At 50.5% G+C, this 20,426-nt stretch overlaps 9 protein-coding genes and 1 pseudogene across 10 annotated transcripts, besides 1 other annotated feature; 6 read left to right on the top strand and 4 right to left on the bottom strand.

The window, feature by feature from the left end:
* Nucleotides 1-117: 117 nt before the first annotated feature.
* Nucleotides 118-1,158, top strand: NCS57_00980700 (uncharacterized protein; the record flags this gene model as incomplete). The annotated part of the gene is made up of 6 exons (XM_053059568.1): nt 118-128; nt 179-245; nt 302-342; nt 391-480; nt 531-873; nt 928-1,158. The coding sequence occupies 6 exons, from the start codon at nt 118-120 to the stop codon at nt 1,156-1,158; spliced, it is 783 nt and encodes a 260-aa protein (XP_052911639.1).
* Nucleotides 1,159-1,792: 634 nt separating this feature from the next.
* On the top strand, nt 1,793-2,866 carry NCS57_00980600 (uncharacterized protein; the record flags this gene model as incomplete). Its single annotated transcript, XM_053059567.1, has 1 exon — nt 1,793-2,866. The coding sequence occupies one exon, from the start codon at nt 1,793-1,795 to the stop codon at nt 2,864-2,866; it is 1,074 nt and encodes a 357-aa protein (XP_052911638.1).
* A 1,154-nt stretch (nt 2,867-4,020) lies between these two features.
* On the top strand, nt 4,021-4,595 carry NCS57_00980500 (uncharacterized protein; the record flags this gene model as incomplete). The annotated part of the gene is made up of 2 exons (XM_053059566.1): nt 4,021-4,357; nt 4,411-4,595. The coding sequence occupies 2 exons, from the start codon at nt 4,021-4,023 to the stop codon at nt 4,593-4,595; spliced, it is 522 nt and encodes a 173-aa protein (XP_052911637.1).
* A 1,254-nt stretch (nt 4,596-5,849) lies between these two features.
* NCS57_00980400 (uncharacterized protein) lies at nt 5,850-6,681 on the top strand (the record flags this gene model as incomplete). Its single annotated transcript, XM_053059565.1, has 2 exons — nt 5,850-6,029; nt 6,085-6,681. 2 exons carry the CDS (start codon nt 5,850-5,852, stop codon nt 6,679-6,681), a joined length of 777 nt encoding a protein of 258 aa, XP_052911636.1.
* Nucleotides 6,682-7,129: 448 nt separating this feature from the next.
* On the bottom strand, nt 7,130-7,679 carry NCS57_00980300 (uncharacterized protein; the record flags this gene model as incomplete). Its single annotated transcript, XM_053059564.1, has 2 exons — nt 7,130-7,435; nt 7,494-7,679. The coding sequence occupies 2 exons, from the start codon at nt 7,677-7,679 to the stop codon at nt 7,130-7,132; spliced, it is 492 nt and encodes a 163-aa protein (XP_052911635.1).
* Nucleotides 7,680-8,288: 609 nt separating this feature from the next.
* Nucleotides 8,289-9,978, top strand: NCS57_00980200 (annotated as a pseudogene). The gene is made up of 5 exons: nt 8,289-8,824; nt 8,877-9,016; nt 9,072-9,361; nt 9,410-9,738; nt 9,846-9,978.
* Nucleotides 8,289-9,978: a sequence feature.
* Nucleotides 9,979-11,356: 1,378 nt separating this feature from the next.
* Nucleotides 11,357-13,061, bottom strand: NCS57_00980100 (uncharacterized protein; the record flags this gene model as incomplete). The annotated part of the gene is made up of 6 exons (XM_053059563.1): nt 11,357-11,552; nt 11,600-12,242; nt 12,292-12,560; nt 12,608-12,717; nt 12,772-12,894; nt 12,945-13,061. 6 exons carry the CDS (start codon nt 13,059-13,061, stop codon nt 11,357-11,359), a joined length of 1,458 nt encoding a protein of 485 aa, XP_052911634.1.
* A 629-nt stretch (nt 13,062-13,690) lies between these two features.
* Nucleotides 13,691-14,700, bottom strand: NCS57_00980000 (uncharacterized protein; the record flags this gene model as incomplete). Its single annotated transcript, XM_053059562.1, has 2 exons — nt 13,691-14,205; nt 14,256-14,700. The coding sequence occupies 2 exons, from the start codon at nt 14,698-14,700 to the stop codon at nt 13,691-13,693; spliced, it is 960 nt and encodes a 319-aa protein (XP_052911633.1).
* A 437-nt stretch (nt 14,701-15,137) lies between these two features.
* NCS57_00979900 (Pyruvate decarboxylase) lies at nt 15,138-17,321 on the top strand (the record flags this gene model as incomplete). Its single annotated transcript, XM_053059561.1, has 9 exons — nt 15,138-15,190; nt 15,244-15,341; nt 15,395-15,469; nt 15,518-15,681; nt 15,731-15,811; nt 15,865-16,356; nt 16,405-16,444; nt 16,498-16,921; nt 16,970-17,321. 9 exons carry the CDS (start codon nt 15,138-15,140, stop codon nt 17,319-17,321), a joined length of 1,779 nt encoding a protein of 592 aa, XP_052911632.1.
* A 275-nt stretch (nt 17,322-17,596) lies between these two features.
* Nucleotides 17,597-20,278, bottom strand: NCS57_00979800 (Zn(2)-C6 fungal-type domain-containing protein; the record flags this gene model as incomplete). The annotated part of the gene is made up of 6 exons (XM_053059560.1): nt 17,597-18,145; nt 18,200-18,546; nt 18,594-19,069; nt 19,123-19,874; nt 19,932-20,058; nt 20,109-20,278. The coding sequence occupies 6 exons, from the start codon at nt 20,276-20,278 to the stop codon at nt 17,597-17,599; spliced, it is 2,421 nt and encodes an 806-aa protein (XP_052911631.1).
* Nucleotides 20,279-20,426: the final 148 nt, after the last annotated feature.

Here is a 20,426-nt window from a genome sequence, read left to right as displayed (position 1 = left end):
CGTACCACAGCGAACGAGGGAATGCCCAGTACTGGTACGATCACTTAAAGTATGTCTTTTTTAGGGTGCAACTGATATAATTGAAGGGGTTCGAACGATGAGCAGCAGAATGAGTCTATGGATATCAAGTGAGTCGAGGCTCTTTCCACCTTGAAACAAGTGACGCTGACACAGCAAGCCATCATCTTCTCACTCTAGCTATTGGCGACAAGCTGCATCTAGCACCGCTGAAAAAGGACATAGAAGTTAGCTTAGCCAGCCTTTAGCTCCTGCTGCTCCATTGCTAACCGGTTCAACCTAGAGGGCAGTTGACATCGGCACTGGGACAGGTATCTGGGCCATGTGAGTGCTCCTCCACCCGTGAAGCCGCAAGTTAACGTCTTTTGTCAGTGACTTTGCAGATGAGCATCCTGGATGCAAGGTGATTGGGACTGACATATCACCTATCCAACCTGGTTGGGTGCCGCCAAACTTGGAGTTGTACGCATAGCCCAGAACGTCTCGTGCTCGCAATCACTCACATTCGCTAGTCATATCGATGATTGTACGCAAGAATGGACCTTTGCGCCCGATTCCCTCGACTACGTCCACATGCGATACCTGACTGGCAGCATTGTCGACTGGAGCGCATTGTTCCGTGAAGCTTTCAGATGTTGCAAGCCAGGAGGATACGTCGAAAGCCTAGAATCAGCACCATGGCTAGAAAGCGACGATGGAACCGTTACTGATAAGACGGCTATGTTTCAATGGGGGAGGCTCTTTGTTCAAGGTGGTCTTACTATCGGTCGTTCATTCACTCTGGTGGACGATGAGGATCAGCGGAAGGGGATGGAAGCCGCTGGGTTCGTCGACATTAAAGAGTTCAACATCAAGGTAGGCTTCTCATCCATTCCTATAATGCAAAATCTTGCTAACTTCATGGCATAGGTTCCTCTTGGAGACTGGCCGAAGGACCCAAAGTTGAAAGAGATGGGCCGATTCTCACGGGCCACTTTGGAGCAGGATACCGAAGGTTACGTCCTGTATATGGCTACTTCGGAGGGTTGGTCAAGAGAGGAGGTATCCGTCTATGCTGCGAGGCTGCGGCGTGAAATGCGGAACAGCAAGATTCACGCCTATTTCCGCATGAAGGTGGTTTGGGGTAAAAAGCCCGAATAGCCTCGATATTTAGCCTAACCGCCTTTGGTGATGGCGTCTCACCATCGTTAAAATAAGCTTGTCAACATGAAACAACAAAATTGACAGGGCCCGGACGATCCGGATATGAGCTGATTTACTGTCTCTGCTGCCAAAGATCCTGACATTCAGAAACCTTCTCAATCACGTTGTCTAAGACGATGCAAAGACTAAAAGCAGACCAGATTCTGCGCCCCGGACTTGGCCAAGCCGGCATAACCCAGCGGCAGTAACATCGCCAACGCTTCCACCTCCCGCATTCAGCGTCCGCGGCATTTAAGTCTAACAACGACTCTATTGCCGATAGGTGGAAACGGGTAGCTTGGAGGCACCATCGGAGAAGGTCATTCCGTCACCCTCTTGTGGGCCGCAAATCCTCCCACACCGCCGGTCCTTGACCATTTGAGAGATGGTTCTCTCGGCTCCGGTTGGAGGATTCTGGGAGGACCCCTGTTGCGACAGGGACTAGGAGGAAGCTTATAATGACACCTTAAAACACAATACCATGGGGGCATAAAAGGGACGGATGTCGCTCGTGTCGTCGCGGTAGAGGGAACTGCTCAGTGTCTTTGCTCTCAACTCTATCTTTGAGTATCAGCTCGGTCAAGGCAACATCATGGTTCATCTGTCTTCCATCGCTACGGCGGTTCTGGCTTTTGCCAGCGCTGTCAACGCTGCTTGTGGTGACGGCAGCCCCCAGGCTACCGTCACTGGCTCTGGCACCTATACCGCCAAGGTCGGCGGATCCAACGTCTACTCTGGATCCGACTATCGTCTTGCCATTCAGACGGCCCTTGACCGCATCAGCAGCGGTCAGCGTGTTGTCGTTTCTGCCTCGGGCAGCATCGGCGCCTCTACTCTCACCATCACTAGTGGCAAGACGTTTGAGGTCTGCGGCACCATCAACGTCTCCAACAGGTCCGGCCGTGGTGCCATCGAGGTTACCAACCAGAACGATGTCAAGATCCCTTACCTCAAAATGACCGGAAACCCCTACTTCGGTCTTCGCTTCTCAGGCACCAAGAACCTGAACCTGGGCCAGATCACCATGAACCTCAGCGGCGGTATCGGCATCCGTTTCGACCGCGATCTCGCTGCCAACTCCAACGTCAAGATGGACACCATTACCGTTACCGGCGCCGGCAGCCACGCCGTTGAAACCTGGAACATTGACGGCCTGAACATCAACTCCGTCATTGCCCGCGATTGCGGCGAGTGCGGTCTGCTCCTTCAGAAGACCACCAACGCCTGGGTCGGCTACGTTGAGGGCAACAACGTCGGCACGGGAACCGGCTACGCTACTCTTCGCTTTGCCAACAACAACGGACAGCTCTCTGACGGCCAGTACACCAAGACCAACGTCTTCATCGACAAGGTTTACTCTCGAGGCGGCGGCCGCGGTATCTTCTGTGTCTCCATGTCCGGTGCTGCCGAGATCAAGCAGATTGATCTCGCCAACAATGGAAACAACGCTGTCCTGATTGAGAACTGCTATAACTTTGCTATCCGGGACGGTACCATCAATGGCGGAGGAGAGGTGCGCGTTGCTGCTCGCAGCGAGTTCCCCAACAACAGCGGTATCTATGTCAAGGCTAAGATTGACAACACCTCTGTTCGGGAGTCTCCTTGTGCCGAGAACATTTTCTGGGGCATCACTGGCAATGCAGCCAAGAACGTCTGCAGTGCTTAAGCGGACTTGTGGGGGATTCACCTCTGCGGCAGGCAAAGGACATCAGGCTTGTACATAGTGTCATTTCTAGATGCCGAGCTAGTATATATCGAGATGTCTCGTCAACAAGTGCCCCCAAAATGGGAAATATTGTGATCGTCGTCCGGGACTCGCATGACCTCGGTGGTCTTTACGCCGACATACCGACCTCCCACTCTAGCATCTTGGCTCGGCCCGTCACTCGTGTATAGCGTGGCTAAAACCAGGACAGGCATCTGCTTGGTGGATATTGTGAAACACAACTCACTAGGTATGCAGGTGGGTTACAGTTGCTGATGGTGTGGGCAACCTGGCTATTGGTGCGCCTTAGAACCCTGGTCTGTCACAAACACACCTTGAAAACGGGTGATCGGACAACGACTTGAATGGGCGATAGTCCATGGCAAACGCGATGTCGCAATTCGCACTTGAATTTCTGCATGCCTCCACAGACGGTACACAGAGGCGGTGTACCACGTGGAAATGAATGAGTTTGTAGTTGCATGTGCCAAACACGTGTGCTAAGCGTCCATGGGTGTGGCAGTTATTCAGGTGAGCCTAAAGCAGCATTTCTCAGTTGCTAGAGGAATATATTGGAATTTCTGAGAAATCTTAATGGTAAATGGGATCTGTAGGCTATCAAGCGCCGGGCGAGAGGCTATCTCACTGCGAGACTCGGGCCAACCACAAGTGCAGAGATGCATCATCTAAAAATCATTTATCTCTAAGAAGACCTGGCACCAAGTCATTTGCTTTGGAGACTGTTTGAGATCTGTTCATTCTTTGCTAGCAAAATAAACAGATATCCCTCTACTTTGGTGGTGTGGCACTGGGGCTGGCATTTTAGGCAACAAACCTCGCAGGTCGCGATGCCCTCACTCAACACAACAACCGTTCCTCCTCGGTGACACCTAGGTATCGGGCCGACGTTCAAGTACATCGTTCCTTCTGGAACATGATTTAACGGTTCATCACATGACACAATTACATCGCCATTCCCGCGTAGTGTTTCTGTTCTTTGCATCCATGCGCTTTAACACAAACACACCACTATATTAAATTCTACCTAGACATTGAGTATCTCATCAGGAGTACCTTGGTTCTCAATACCATATTTTCTTTATTTTGCCCTCAGCATGCCCGACGCTGACGCTAGCCCGCTGCGGCGAGAGCCCAACACGAACAACCAGGCAAGCGAGTACCCAACGACCGAGCGTCCTATGACGGAAAAGACCAAATCTACGGCAGAGAAAGAATCCAAGATCCAAGATGCAGAGGAAGAGAAGGCTGGAGACTCTTCCGGAGCTTCGACCGAAGACGAAGAACACATCGAATTCGACGAGTGGGTAAAGTCGTTCGCCGCTGACCCCGACTCTGCTTGGAAGCAAATGCAGCTTAAATTCGAAGCCTTGATGGCTACCGACAGTGATGGTTACATGACACAAGACATTCAAGAAGATGAGGAGGACGCCGGTAAACTATCTCCCTTTCTCCCGAACCTTCTCCATACTGATCACGCGCTTCAGAGGTTGCAGATGAAACTCCCACGGCTTCAAGAGCCACCGAATGCGAGTCGCCAGACCGCCCACGAGACATCCCAGATCACGAAGAAAACTGCGAGTGCTGTGAATGCGAATCGCCAGGTTTGCCAGAAGACTACCCGAAAAACCACCTTGAGCAAGCGAAGAAACTAGGTCAAGGCGAGTCGTAAGGACTCTGATTCGGGTTTGAGACAGGCAAAAACACATGCAGCTGGGATTCTCGCTTTTTTGGTCAAACTACGTTATCGCCAGTTGGGCAGAACAAGTCTCGTGTCACCCATACAATACTATCATTGATGGGAATCGCACACAACAGTTTCCAGCCCAGCTCAAAGGGGCAGATAATGCAAAACGAACAAGACCGGTCTCCGAAGGCCTCCCATAGGGACACCAAGTCCTTCTCTCCCTACAAGGAAGCTGGAGGTTAGAAGGAAACGAGTGACGAATAAAAATCGCGGCGGAACTGGACTTGTATACAATTAAACAACTGACTTGCGTACTTTCGCAGACATGGCCATGTTGCTGGTTGAACTGGCAAGGCTGTAATCGCCGGCATATGACGGCGTCTTCTCTCATAACAGGGACCGCCCTATTAGCACCTGGGGAAACAACGTGCGGCCATTGGCCTTTGTTGCACTGAATGGAGAGCAACCTATCTTGTCTAGCTGCCTAAGTAGAACGGGAAGTAAACTACAAAGGATACCTGACAATAAAGCCAGAGTATCTCAGGGAGTGACACGCATATCGAGCTTTGTCAAGTCCATAGGAGAGCTACTCGGCAGTGTCAGAGCTCTAGGTTGGCTTTAAGACGTAACAGGGATGAAGACAAAGGAAGCAAAATCAGGCAGAAACAGTGTGCAAGAATAGAAATAACTCCATGGTCAAGATTAATCAAGCCGGCCGTGCGAGAGCTGTGACTTGAAAGAATGTCTTTGAGCAGTAGCAGTCCAAATCTCGATGTTCCAGACCAAGGCCTTGTACTTCTTTTGTTTCCCGGGTACAACATGAACAAAGCCACGCTTCTTGACCACTTGCTAAATACCTGGTTCCCTTCGTGAGTTGTTCTCCCACTCTTGTTCTTCATTATTCTCATCTTCTCACTGCCTTCAAGGAACCGGGCATCTTCAACAAACTCCAAGCTTCACTACCCAACCATCTTCAAAACTATGGCCAGTTTTGGACAAGTCACAGAGACCCAACCCAGAAACGCGGCCAAGACCCTACTGGAAGACGTGCCAAAGCCATGGAGCTCTACTCTCAAGCATCTATGTAGAGGGACTGAAACGCTTTCAAGGACAGACATCTTCTCGTGTCTGTGCCTCTACGAGAGGCCCGAGAGCTGGATTTTTTTTATTGTCGGCGAGGGAGGTTCCATGCCCCCTGTCGTGAATCTGCAGTTGCATCGGCATGTTGTCTTTGTCATCATGCTGGAGCACTGGGTCGTTGTCCATGTGGACCTCGTCGACATGGAGGCGGCTTATCTGGACCCCAAGAGCTCCGACACATCCAGTCATCCCATCCGTATCAGACACCTTTTGGTGCGCTGGCTGGAAGCGCATCTCGACCATGGTAATATTGACGAAAAGCTCAATTTGTTTGAAAAGGTTTGTCCTAAACAACGATGACATGCCCCCGCCTCCACTAACGTGAACTATGTAGGAATGCCAACAGCACGATGATACCGGCATTATCGCCATTTCCAATATCACCGCGCTTGTCAGAGGCTACTCTTGTTGCGCGGGCATTGATCCCGCCCAACGTCGCGTCGAGTTCATTCAGAAAATGAAAACCTTCACGCGCTCGAAGCGGCCAAATAATCGACTCGGCCAATGGACCAGCCCCAGCGGTTTGCGAAATGCTAAATCATTGTTCAAGAGTCCACCACCAATGCCTCAGAATGCTGATGCTGCATCTTTGGCTAACACGCACAAACCTAGCCAGCCCAGGCATCCCTTGGCTTCGTACATGTTACCTCCTGCTACCGCTATTTCCTCCGCTACTACCTCGAACAAGCGCAAGCTCGAGGCCTCTGGGGCCATTCCCGATGTCCCAGCTAAGCGGAGGCAAGTTACAGACTCAACTGAGGAGCAGAGTTCTTCTTGGCTGTTCTCCACGTGGTGGGGAAAGAAGGCGGATGCTTGGGCCGTGCAAAAGTCGACGGAACAGCTCCGCAAGGAACTAGAAAAGGCTGAGGCCGACATTCAGGCTATCAAGTCCAAGATGGACAAGATCGAACAGAGAAGCGAGCGCCTGTGAGAGGGCGCTTATTATTCCACTTCCGAGACGGGCGTATCGTCAACTTGCCTGCGCATAGCTTTGGGATTGGAATGACAAAAGGTGTAGTTTGAACATGGAGGAGGGGAAGTTTGCTGGAGTTCTTGCTTGTTCCGACGGGTTTGCTGCTTCGCGGGTGTGAGAATGGTCGGGACAGTCCCCCATGGCTTTGGGAGACCTCCGATGTTCTATACTGTATTATTTGTTTCTTTTTAGTTTCATTAGCAAAGCTCCCTTTTTATACTTGAACGAAATACGAGTACGACATTCAACCCAACCCTGACTGCATTCAGACTCTCATCTCGAGTTGCCTGCCACAAGCACATGCGCCAGTCATGCTGAGCACGTTTATCAAACACAGGACACCTTCAGTTCAATTTTACAATACATGCATGCCAATCTTCCTCCAAATTCCTTCATTTACGACCCATCATTCATGAAGATACTTGATCTCCTTGCCAGGATTAGGCTGCGCAACAAGCCCAAGCTGCTGCAGCGCAGTCAAAGTACCTTCCTCAGCCGTCTCATCAATAATCTTGCCGTCCTTCAGAGTGAATATAGTAATTCCGGAAAAGTAAATCTTCCTGCCGGTATTGGCGCGGTCCAGGGAACCAACCGCCAAATCGCCAATAGCAACACCAGCGTGCGTCCCACCACCAATCCATCGCCCAACAACGTAGGGCCCACTCGCGATGAGAGGATGCTGGTAGACGCGGAACGAAATGTCTGGAAAAGCCTGGTGCAATCAGCTGGAAATTCTCATCAACAGAGATATAGCAGGGAAAACGGCTCACCTCCTTCAATCCTCGCATCATCTCTTTGGCAGCCTCCTTGCCATATCGAGGACCATGCATGGGATAGTTGATGACAAAGTCGTCTACACATAACTTTTCGACAATCTCGGGGTTGGCCTTGTTCCAGTACTCGTCAAAGTACTCGGTGACGACGGCAAGGTTCTGTTGTTCTTCCTGAGTAGGCATTGTGATAGACTGTCTTTGGAATCTAGTTGTCAAGAGATGGAGCATTGAGCCCAGGTGAACTTCAGCCATATTTATAATCTTGTCACCTTACCATTACACAGTTCTTCTCCAGCTTCGTTGCTATATAATTCACCAATACGCGAACTGCAGATAGACTTTCCGACTATCCGAATGACGACGACCAGGTTGGGGATTGCGGGCAAATTGACCAATGTGCTTTCAACAGATTGCCAGAGTATTCGAGGGCACGATAGCTCATTTTACTTTAAAGACAACACGCACAACTGCTCTTTAGTGTTGCGGTCTATGACGGCTCCAAAAGACGCCATCAGTTACGACAACAAAACGCACAGTTATCAGCACATCACAGCATCAAACTTCTGCCCCAAAATATTGCAATAATATGTCTTTTACCGATTATTTCTTGTCCACAAATGTTAACCCTGGCCTGTGGTAGCATGTTGCATGTACACCGACGCGAGCCCCCATCTCCAAACCACCCAGCGTATCATCTCACAAGATAGCTCTCTTCGCACCTTACCATGATAGAATAACCCTTGGCGCTAGTGAGTCTCAACCACTTCATCTTAGCCAGGGATCAACTCATAGCAGTCAGGTTTCAACTCCTTCACGCAGGAGCTATGTCTCGCAGGAGCGGTCGTGCGAGAAGACGGCAACCGCCCAGCCAAACTCGCAGATATTGACACAGCACTAAAGCCCGTCCCTCAGTCAGTGACCTACAAGACGAGCATCATCGACAAGGTCTCTGATCTCTTTGACAACTTGAATATCAACGCCGCATTTACGGTCAAGTTCGGCAAGGGCAGTGTCGAAGGCAGCGGCGACTTCTTGAACGTATCCAAGATCAAGAATGCTGATCTCACGTGCATGGTGTCTTCCAAGGACATCAACCAGATCACCACGGACCAGAGCTTAACCAAGTTCTCTCCTGTTCAAGGTTTGAAGGCTGCTGACTTTCCTCGTGTTTACGGTGATTCCTTTATTCTTGTCAGACTGCGGACCATTAACGCCATGAGCAGGTTGGCGACTAACACCATGACAGGCTTCCAAGAGGGTGGTGAGTTCACAGCCATCATCTCCATCCGTGCCAAGGATCGACCTCTGGCGAACACACTCAAAATAGAGTACGTAACTCAAAGGCTAGACACCCGCAACAAGCTGACCACATTAAACCAGTGCCTCCGTAAGCCTAACTCTTGAAAAGGCAAGTGGAAGTCTCGATGTTTCTGTCGACAAGATCAAGCGCGACATCCTGACGGAGAATGAGACCACCATTTCCGTCACTTGGACCGGAGGTGGACAAGATCCCAAGAAGGGTGAGTCTCTACACCCAACCTGTGACGGAATACCTGCTAATTGATTGCATGGCAGATGAGGAGGATTGGACTTTTGATACCATGAGGGCCGTGGCTTTATTGTTCCCCGACAGGGTTGCAAAGTGTCCCATGAGAACTCACGCTGTGTTGACAAAGTATAGCTCAGTCAAGAGCTTCCGCAACTCCAGCACTCACTTCAACCCGCTGTCCTATGAGAACGCGCGTGTTAACACGTCTGCACTCCGAGACGCGTTTTTGGACTACCAGAACATCGCTAAGGGGCTGGCTGTTCTTGCACTTGATGTGAATGCAGGCACTCAACCCAGAAGGAGAAATTGGACAAAGGTATGTTGACACCAATTGCGGTATGAATGGTGACATCACGTACTCGAGCTGATGCTTTTATACAGACTCTGCACAGAAGACTCTGAAGGCCTCGACACCGAGTTTGCTATAGAATGTCATGAGCGAGACCAAGTGGACTCTCTTGAGAAGAAACTGGAAGCGAAGTCCAGTAAGCTCTCCAAAGAGAGTGATACACCAGCCAAAACACCACCAGCAACAACTTCGGACGCTGCCTCAGAGGAAGCTGAGGATGCTAGCGGTGACCAAGGTGAAAGAAAAGACTCTCCTCAAGGAGACGAATCGAAGACCATCGTGAATACAAGCACCGCGCCGACCACCAATCCTCTGGTTATCGGCAAGCCGTACCCTCCCATCATGTACGGTGTTAAGTCAGCCAGGATGCAGTGTCGTTTCATGATGAACAGAATTGTGGCAGAAGTAGGTCTTTCATGAGATACTCAGCCAAGGCAGTTCATACTAATAGCTATACTCTCAAGGTCGATAAAGTTGCCAATTACCCGGAGATTGCGGCTGATGAGTCTCGAACTTTGCCTTACATAAGTCCGTTCCTCTTCAATATGCTCCTGCCGATAAGTAGAGTCTCCTTCGTATCATAGAAACGAAATAGTTGCTCAACGTTGATGTAGGTTGGTGTTCCGACAAGTCCGTGATTGGCGACCCATACCAGCACCGGGTGTGGCTGAGTATGGCTGATTTTCAGTCAACCTCTGATTGGCTCTGCGCTTCTAGCTTACCTAATAGATCTTATTTGCACCGGCCCCGGTGCAGGTATGAGTCGCCGTCCGTGATTCCCATCCTTACCATAGTAGAAAAGCACTGAACTCAAGGGTGGGAGGCTGGAAGGAGGCTGATAAGAAGTACTTGCAGAAGCATCAGATTTTGTTCGAGACATATGTATTTCTTAGCAGGGTCGGCTCCACATGCTGGTCTCCACCGAGGGGGAAATGTTTTATCTGGTTGGCCGAACGATCCAGATAAACCTTCCAAGGAGATCGATTGGCTTGCTGAATTCCCTTGTTGCGCTGTTCCACGCAAAGGGAATCTCTTTTTTATGAGAAATAAATGCATAAAGGAACCGCGATTTAGTGTCTAATATTAAAGACAAGGGTAAAAAAAATATTCAACGTCTTCCTTCTAATGCAACAGGGACGGACGAACGGGGCGCCGTGAATTGGCACCTGAGTATCTAGGGTAGGCACCTGAGCCGGCTGCTCAAGAAGCCCCCAAAATGATGGCATTTCTCCCGTTGACTCCACTTTCGACGTTAATGGTCTAGTGGCCAGCCATGTCCCGACCTTTTCAAATCAGAGCTCAAGCTGCTCTTTTCATCTCCGTCATATATCCACCTTATCCAATGAATTTTCTTCGCTTGCGTAAGATCCACCATTAAGCCCCAGCATTTTTCGAGTTTCCGCGACCCAGAAGAATCGTCCCTCTGGAGTAAGATACTGACACTTCTCATATTGCGTGTGGTTACTAAAGGAGATTTGATAGGTCCGTGCGCATCTGAGCGCTGCGGATCAATTCCTTCACTTGGATCCGATTGGCCGGGCTTTGACCCAAATTGTGGATCCTTCTTTGTTGATAAATCTGGGGTATTCTGACCCCTTTGTAGAAGAACAAGGCTCTTTCAACCCCATTTTCAACGCTTGCTACTGTGAAACGCGCTCTGTTTAACAGGAGGCCTTATAAAATTCTACTGGGTCTTCGTGGAAGCATGTGATGATTTATTATGAGGTTTTCGTGTAAGGAACACGAAAGTAGCTAATGAGAAGAAAAAGGCATGAAAGGACGAAAGTGACCGACGCCCCACCACGATGAGATCTGGACGGGAGTAATCGTCAAGAAAAGAGTACGAGATTACGATGGAAAATACAGGAAGTGACTCAGAGCAGAAGAAAGCCCAGAAATGCTTCCGTTTCGATCAAACCCCACGAACAAGATTTGAGTTGCTCCCAAGATTCTGACATCCGCTTAAGTGAGATAGCGGAACTTGGGGTGCTTGTCTCCCATAAGGGTCACGTCTAGCTGCTCATGATCCTCGACCGGCCCAAACTCGCGGTCCCTCTTGCGATTCTCGTGGTCGAGTTTGAAGTGCAAGCCCAGAGATAGAATCGTAATCATGAATGTGAGGGCACATCCGATGGCGCAACCACGGACAAAGAAAGGACTGAACATGTTAGTATCTTGATTAAGAAGGCAAGGAAAAGCACTTACGCATCCTTCTTGGGATACATGGCGCTGCTGAGAAACGAACTGCACTGTCCCAGGATGGCGATGACTGCAATTCCGATGCCACGCTTCGTCTCACCACCTTGGTTGTTAAGAAGCCAAGTAATATTAAGAGTCAGCGAGGGAAAGACTCCCATGACAGCAAACCAAATTCCAAGATAACGGATGTTCATTCTGTTGGTATCTTCGACGATGGCAAGGAGCAGGTACCCGACACCCGCCATGGCTGAGCAGCCAGCAATCACGAAGCCGCGGTGTCCAAACTTGTCGGAGAAGAAGGCCGCTGCGATACAGAGGATGAATGCGGCTGCATATGGAGGGGCAGTCAGGCCCTGAGCCTTGATACTGCTGTAGCCAAGGGCCTGGACAATAGTTGGGAGGAAGTTGGCGAGGCCGGCGAATGAGTAATTGCAGCAGAAGTGGATGAGGGCATGCACGTAGGGCTGGTAGTCGCTGAGGCCGGCTGTGACTTGCTTCCAGTTGAGTTTTGTCTTTTCGGTGGTGTCTCTTGTGCCGAGTCGAGCGGTTGCTGCCTCCTTTTCGTCCTCGGTCAGGAATTTGGCTTTCTGGGCGGAGTCGGCGAGGAAGAAGTAGACAAAAGGTGCGACAATGATGGCAGGAGCACCCTCTATGGCAAAGATTAGTGTTTGAAAAAACAGTGGTAGATCAGGACTCGCCAAGAAGCAGGATAAGTCTCCATGGCTCGATAGATGCGTTAATCTGAGAGATGCCGTACGCGAGGGAGGCGGCAAAGCAGTTTGCCAGTGGCGACATTCCGATCAGGATAGAGACACGAAGGCCTAATTCGCGGCGCTGATAGAAGAGTGATAGATAGTATGGAGCGCCGGCACCAAAGGCGGCTTCGAGAATACCCAATGCAGCTCGGCAGGCGCAGAGACCGGCCATGTTCTTGACGACACCGGTGCAGGTGGCGACGACCCCCCAACTAATGATAGTCAGCCCACGTATTTAAGAGCGAAGCTAAAGACTTACAGAAAACACAGAGTCGAGATATACAGGTGTGCTGGGAGGAGCTTCCACAGTAGAGTCGTCCACTCAAAGAGCGTGTAGCAGATGTAGAACGAGTTCAGAACCCAAGCCCACTGAAAAGGTTAGCTAGTTTATCCAAACCGTGGAAGTGCCTGCCTTTCCCGTACCTGGGAGTCGCTGAGTCCCAAATCGTCTTGGGCTCCGGCCGTTTTGGCATTGCCAATGTTTCCACGATCGAGGTAGGATAGGACGTAAAGGACGCAGACGAGAGGCATGACGTGTCGATCAAACTGAGGCCTTTGTTAGTATAAGGTATCATTGATGTGACAAAGCTGCTTACCTTTCGCCTGATATGGGTCGATAGCTTCTCTGGGACGAGGATCGCAGTGTCTCCGGCGCTCTTGGAGTCTCTCCTCTCGCTGTGTGAGACGGCCATCTTGAGTTCGGCGTCGGCCATGACTGGTATCGGGCACTGTTTGCTGATCAAGGTGAAATGTATCGTGAGTGTATATGGTAAAAGGAACGAGGAGAGAGGCTCTCTTTATCTTTCCACGTATCTCCCAGCTTGACCTGGAATCTCCTTCAAACCGAAGCCTGGGCCCTTCCCCAGATTCTACCCCGTACGATACCCCGGATCTAAACCTAGCTGAGTGGGTTCGGGTACGTAGATCGTGGGGAATTCGGTAAAGTCTGAGGAGAGGGGCTGGGTCCGTTGGCGCCACCGGCATTTTCGGGAAATTCGCAGTTCGGGACAAACGCCTGAGATCTGTTGGGCATGGTTCTAACATACCGAGGGTATTATCATTCTTTCTGGTGACAAGCCGAGTAGATCAAAGTTGTGTCGGGGAAGAAGAAGAGTTGGTCAAGATACCTCTAGCCGTTGGGAGCGAGGTGAACGTTACATGTCATTGGGCCGATGATGCAGCGCGACGTGTGCACTTTGGATGGGAAGGGACCTCCAACAACTCAAGAGATTTAATTCGACACATGTAATCGGACAATGCAAACTCAGGGGCTGAGATTGGTTACAACAGTTCAATTCTAGTGACTACAAGGACAGGCGCGCAATCATGACAGCCTAACTAACTACTGAACCTTTGTGAGCTTTTCCGCCAAGTCCCAGTACTCCTGAAAGCCCACCGCAGAGCATACGTCCTCAAACCTCATGATCATGTCTGGCGACTCGGTCTTCCTCAGAAGTCCCTGCAGCGCCCCTCTCATGGCCTTGATGCCTGCAGCCAACAGCGTCAAAGGATACGCGACACTGCAGTAGCCCATCGCCGCGAGGTCATCGTAGGACATGGAAGGAGTCTTTCCACCTTCAATGATGTTGATGAAGGATGGGATGTTAGGTCCCAAGTCTTTTCGAGAGCGCTTCATCTCATCGACTGACGTGATAGCCTCGATGGCGACAGCATCAGCACCCTCGTCGAAGAATGCCTTGGCTCGTCGGATGGCTTCTTCGTAAGAAATGATGTGGGCATCTGTTCTGGCCAAGATGAAGATGTCAACACCCTCATTGCGAGCTGCTACTGCAGCGCGAATTCTGGAGATGGCATCGTCAAAGTTGATGACCTTTTTGTCCTTGGTGTGACCACATCCTATCTACAGTTAGTCGAAAACTGGAAACATGTAAGAAAAGGGCTCTTACGCTTCGGGCTGACTTGGTCTTCGATCATAATTCCCGCAGCACCGGCCTTTGCATAGCCCTGCACGGTCCTTCTGACGTTGACTTCGTTACCATACCCCGTATCTCCGTCAACCATGACAGGGACATCAACAACTCGGCAAACCTCAAGAGTGCGATGGACCATCTCGGCAAAGCCAAGATATCCAGCATCAGCCAGACCGTGAGAAGCGCTCACTGCGTAGCCACCGAGAAAGACCATGGGAAACCCAGCTTCCTCAACAAGGCGAGCAGTCAAACCGTCCCAAGCGATAGGGTGCTGGACGATCTTGGTTGGATCGATGTGGGCCTCAACCATCATCTTTCGAAGACGAGTAGCTGCTTCGTTGCGTTGGGCTCCCCGTTCAAGAGGATATGGGTACTCGGAGCCATTTGAGTGGCTGTTCTTGACAACTTGAGCGGGAGACATGATGAATTGAATCGGTGACAGTATCGGGAAAGTATTTTTGGAAGAAATTGGAAGGGGAGATGGGGGTCGTGAGGGGCTGATAGAGATTCTGACAACAGCCAAAACTCCTGGGTCTAGACACAAGTATAGCTCTCTGAGTGAATGCCATCGGAATTTCGGAATGAGATGGCCTAGATATATCTTTCAATCTCTCTTTATTGGGGGGAAAGTTCGGAAATTTCGGTCTGTGGTGAATGCGCCCCGGTGTTTTCGGTAATTTCAGCTACAACCGAAATATCCGGCCATATCCGGACCGACAACGATCATAAGCCATCTTCATTGAGCCAGACTACTCATTCTGATTATTTATTCAGCTGTGGTATAAGACGGTATTGTATCTAATCGTAATGTAATTTGTTGTCAATTGATCCTTTTCGTTGACGCACAGTTCCTTGAAGATGCCTGCAGCCACAGAATCCCAGATCCCCCTGGTTCAATACCTATGGACAAGGTACGGCTAAATTTCTAGACCCCGCTCCCAAATCTTGGCTAATACACTGATAGAATTCGACAATTGGGTGTGGGGAGTGTCATGGGTGTGCCGGGTGACATGAACCTGGAGCTACTCGACTACATCGACCAAGTTGATGGCCTGTCGTGGGGTATGTGTATCTCTGGCGAGTGGTGAATCTGAAATGCTGATCGAGACTTTCAGTGGGAAATGCCAACGAGTTGAATGCTGCATATGCCGCTGATGGCTATGCCAGGGTCAAAGGCTGCCCCGGCGTTGGTAAGCATTCCATCAACACTGTCCGCCCTCCTGAGCTAACGTAACTAGTCGTGACCACAATGGGAGTGGGGGAGCTTAGTGCCCTCAACGGTGTTGCTGGCGCATATACGGAGCAGGTTAAGCTCATTCACATCGTCGGCACAACTCCGACCCATGTCCAAGCCAAGCGTCTCATGATCCATCACAGCCTTGGACCAAACCCAGACCACAAGGTAAGTGGCTGAGCTGCCTCGAGCAAGCCTCTCCTAACGATTGAGATAGGTCTATGAGAAGATCTCGGCCCACGTTCGATGTGCTCATGCATGGCTAGAGGATGCGGCAACTGCTGGCGCTGAGATTGATGTGGGTTCTGCTTTGACTTGAAACTTGGCGAAAAAGACTGACCATACCGACAGAGAGTCATTGGGGAGTGCCTACTACGCTCATTACCGGTCTACTTGTTTGTTCCTATGGACTTTGTTCACGTACCCATTGATGCTTCATCCCTTCGATCACATATTAAGCTCAACCCCCCCATCAACGTCGCCAACGAAACAGAGGCGCTGTCCATCGTCCTCAAAGCTTTGCAGACGGCAAAGGACCCCATATTGCTGGTCGATTGCCTCACAGATCGTCATGGGGCTGTACAAGAAGTCAGAAAACTGGCCGATAGTCTCGACCTTCCTATTTTCTCGACGTCCATGGGAAAGACCATCATCGAGGAAACTCACCCACGATATTGTGGAGTATACAACGGTGAAGTCTCTTACCCCGGAGTCAAAGCCGCTGTTGAGAGCAGCGACTGCATTCTGAACCTCGGACCTCTTCTCGCTGACAGCAATACTGGTGGGCACACAAGAGAGATTCGGCCTGAACAAGTTGTTCTTGTTGAGCCTGACAGCTGCACTGTAAGCCAATATTGATTCAAGTTGGCAAGAAGGCAACTGACATAGCAGGTCTTTGGGATCACATATAATCAAGTCTACCTGAAGCCATGTAAGCCACATCTAGCCTTCATTCTATTCTCCCAGGATTCTCATAGATCACAGTTCTCCAGAAGCTGTTGTGCGCGCTGGGAACCGTCAAACTGCCATCTGCAACAGTACCAGTACTGCCGAGCCAACCAGTGGCAGAAGACGCAGATTCCAAGAACATTGTCCAATCTTGGATCTGGAAACGTCTTGGTGAGCTTACTCAGCCAGGAGACATTCTCATCGCAGAATCTGGCACGGCCCAATTCGGATTTCCAGATGCCACATTTCCAGCTGGTGTTAAGTATGTGACGCAGGTCTATTACGGCAGCATTGGGTACTCGGTAGGATCCTGTCTGGGTGTCGCCATCGCTCAGAGGGAGCTGCAAGCCGAGACTGGGGTGAAGGACGGACGGACTATCCTTGTTGTTGGAGACGGTAGTCTGCAGTTGACTGTGCAGGAAGTTGGAACAATGATTCGCTTGGGGCTGAACCCTCTACTGTGCGTATATTGCTGGACTCTGCCAGGGATGAACTAACAAGTGGCCAGTATCGTCATCAACAACAAGGGCTATACGATTGAACGTGCCATCCACGGCCCCCAGGCTGGCTACAACGACATCGCGTCATGGCGCCATCAGTCACTGCTCACGTTCTTTGGCGCAGCTAATGCCCAAGAGTCAAGCCGTGAGGTCCGCACAAAAGAGGAGTTGGACAAGGTGTTTTCACTGCCAGACTACCAGTCTCCGAAGAACATTCAACTGCTTGAGGTACACATGGACGTCATGGATATCCCCTGGCGATTGCGGAACCAAATTGCCATTGTCAACGCGCGAGCCAAGGCGAGGAAGACAAACTTGGAATCCGGCGTCAATGGCGCAAATGGTGCAAAGGCTAGATAGCTTTGAAAGACTTGGGAGATGCTCATGGAATCAATAATTTCTCAAAATTTGGATGATCTGTCAACTGCGTGGTCATTCCTATTTCGCGGCTCACCGATCTTCATCAAGAGGTAGATTCTCCGAGATATATATACTTTGGATTCGAAGATAAGAACTCTCATATTTTCACAGCACTAATAACTATAAGATACGCTATTGGGTGATTTTGCCTCAGATCTGTGACGTCAAACTGGTCTGGAGTTATGAAATCAGCTTCTTATAGCCACCTCAACTAGCTACATGGTGGGAAACACATCAACCCCCATGAGTGACTGAAGGAACGTGTCGGTATCCAATTGCGCCATAGAATCCTCCCACTCAATAATCGAGCTACCAAATCCGGTCCATTGGATCCCTTCCGCGTACCCGGTCGAGGATAACCACTGGGAAACTCCTACACTGGGTAAGGAAACATTGTTGAAATCCGTCTGGGTTCCACTATGTGTCTTATTAGCGAAGCCCGGAACCGGGAAAGGAAGAGGCTGGTACTCTTGGTTCGAGAGCGAATTCACAGCATCGCCAAGTGGATATGACCCGTTCCAGGTGGATTCATTCGGCATCGTATTCTTGGCTTGTCTCTGACCAATTGTGAGAGGAATCAGAGAAGATGACTCTGGTAGCTTCGATGGCTTGAGGTCTTTCATCAAGCCTCGGAGTAAAATAGAGTATCGGAGTGCCGGGTGTGCAGCATCTATACTACACCTTTCAAGAACCGCCACGGTATCCTTGAGTGTGGCAATTAAAACCGTCTGGTAGGACATACTAGGAATACCGGATCGAAGGACCTGATTTCTGTTATCAAGACGAACTCACCATCTTGTCACGAGGTGACTCCTTACCTGGATTAGAAACACAGATGCGAACACAATCTTCATGTAATGTCTCGAACTAGCGTATCGCAGCGTGTTCTTACCCATTGGCGAGTGGAAACGTAGCATCAGGCCAAGAAGTAGCTCTGCCGCATCGATGGCCTGCTCTATGTAGTAAGCAAGCGAGGTTGGTGGAAATTCCCAGTCATTTTCTTGTTGCTCAAAGGAGCCCCGTCCAGAGAGAGAAGCGGTATCTTTTCCTCCTCCCGCCAGTTTAAGATATGTGCCCAGGCTCATGGAGAACTCGTAGAGTCGGAGGTACTCGAAGTCGATCCTCAGCATGGCCCTTGAGAACTCCGACATGCCAGGGGCGCTAGCTAGAATACATCAGCAAATGAAGGGGGAGTTGGAGTTGGGTTCGTACATTCCCACAGGCTGCCATATTGCGTCTTCCAGGTTTGATTCATCATGTCAAAGTGCTGTAGTAGAGCCAAGAGTCGTTGATTCGTCTGTGACGCGCCGGGTTTGGGTTCAACTATACCATCTCCAGTCGGTGGGTGCAAGACGTCCTGAGTGTGGGCCAAAAGTTTCATTAGCTCCACAAAGGCGCCGTGAAACTGATCTGAAATGCCAAGGCTGAGATTGGGGATAGCCTCAGTACCATTTTGTGGCCCGTGAAGTCTCATGTTGCGATCGTGGAAAGCCTGGCTGACCTGAGTGAGGTCCACGTCTTCAAAGCTCATGAGAGCGGGGCGACCCAGGCGACGAGCCAGCGACTGGGACATTATGAGACATCCGAACAAAGTGGTCAAATAACGACTCGAAGTCTTTAGCACTGGGCATGACCTGCGACTCGGGGGTAGAGACCGTAGAAGAAGGAATGCATTACCGACGTAGGACCTGGGTGGAACCGATATCAGCAGCGACCTAAGATGATCAAGTTCAGGGCTCACCAAGAAACCTGGTCTGTACGGAAAGCGGGCTGAAGGATTAGCTCGCCGACTCGTTGGCCTTGGGTCGATCTACCTTGAGGATTGCTGTTCTCCACAAAGGCGTGAATAGGCTTCGGTAGCCACTCAGCCAGCATGAGTAGAGTCTCGACAACCGACAAAGGGGACTTTGGTCTGACGCCTTCAAAGATTACTCTGGCAACCTGGCGTTTTGTCCACACCCAGCAGCTATTGTGAACCTCGCAGCTTCTCTCATATCCACCGACAGTATGCCTCGGGAGGTGGTAGTAACGGCTGGAAACTGTAATGAGGCACCCCAGAAGTACATCATCCTCCTCGAATAGCGAGCGCATTACTTGTAGGTCAGGGCTAGGTCCGGTGACGCATGTGTAGTAGGCGTCTGGAATGAAAGGAAAGAAAGGATAGAGGTCTCTGAAAAAGAAGCAAATATACGCCAACGCTTCGTTGGGCGTAACGATATCCTCCCAGAAAAGCCGGCAGTGAAAGGTTGCTACCGTATCTTGGATATTGGCATTCTCGCAAGGTGAGGCTGGTGATTCAAGTCTGACTCGTTCTTCGGTATCAGCCAGCCCTGAAACCCCACCTTCGTCTCTACTGTCCGACGTCGCTGAGACGATGGAGTGGTGTTGGACTGGTTCTCGAGGTTGCTCTGCATCATCCCCATGCCTCGCGACGGCTTCTGACAAGAATAGGAGCGCATCTGCAGAGCTTCGGACGTTGAAATGATCATGGCACTATAAAATGAATGGGTCAGTGCCACGAAATGGTGAGAAGATCGAGGAGGTACGGACAAGGTTCTCCGCGGGTGGCGTTTGTTCTGGGGCCTCAAGCCGAGCTCGCTTCTCCTGGGCTTTCCTCGTGCGAGTACTCGTATCGTAGGAGCGCTTCTTAGCTTCAAAGACGCAATCTCGACCGTCTCTAAGGCTGACAGTCAGCAATAGTACAACAGTAACCGACTGCGGCCATACTTCAAGCATTGAACACAGTTCGCCCCGGCCGCTCTATCCTCGATGATGCAACGGACTTTGCGCGCCCGGCATGCCGCACAAGCCTTGTACGCCCGTACAGCAAGGCCAAGATCCGGGATTTTCGGGTCTTCAAGCTCGCCGGCGCTTGATCTGCGGTCAAGCAGAGACATGACGAAGTCGAAATGAAAGAGAATTCTTCGGAAATTTCGGAATATTCGCAGCGGGGTTTCCCCATCTTTATACTCGGGGGGTCAGCGCCATGGAATGGGGATAGGCTGCGGGGAAGAAGCCGCGAGAGCCGAGAGCCAAGACCCGGAG

Source organism: Fusarium keratoplasticum, chromosome 7 (genome assembly GCF_025433545.1).
Source record: "Fusarium keratoplasticum isolate Fu6.1 chromosome 7, whole genome shotgun sequence".
Lineage (NCBI taxonomy): Eukaryota > Fungi > Ascomycota > Sordariomycetes > Hypocreales > Nectriaceae > Fusarium > Fusarium keratoplasticum.
Note: the sequence above shows the minus strand (reverse complement) of the source record. Positions and strands in the feature narration are given on the sequence as shown.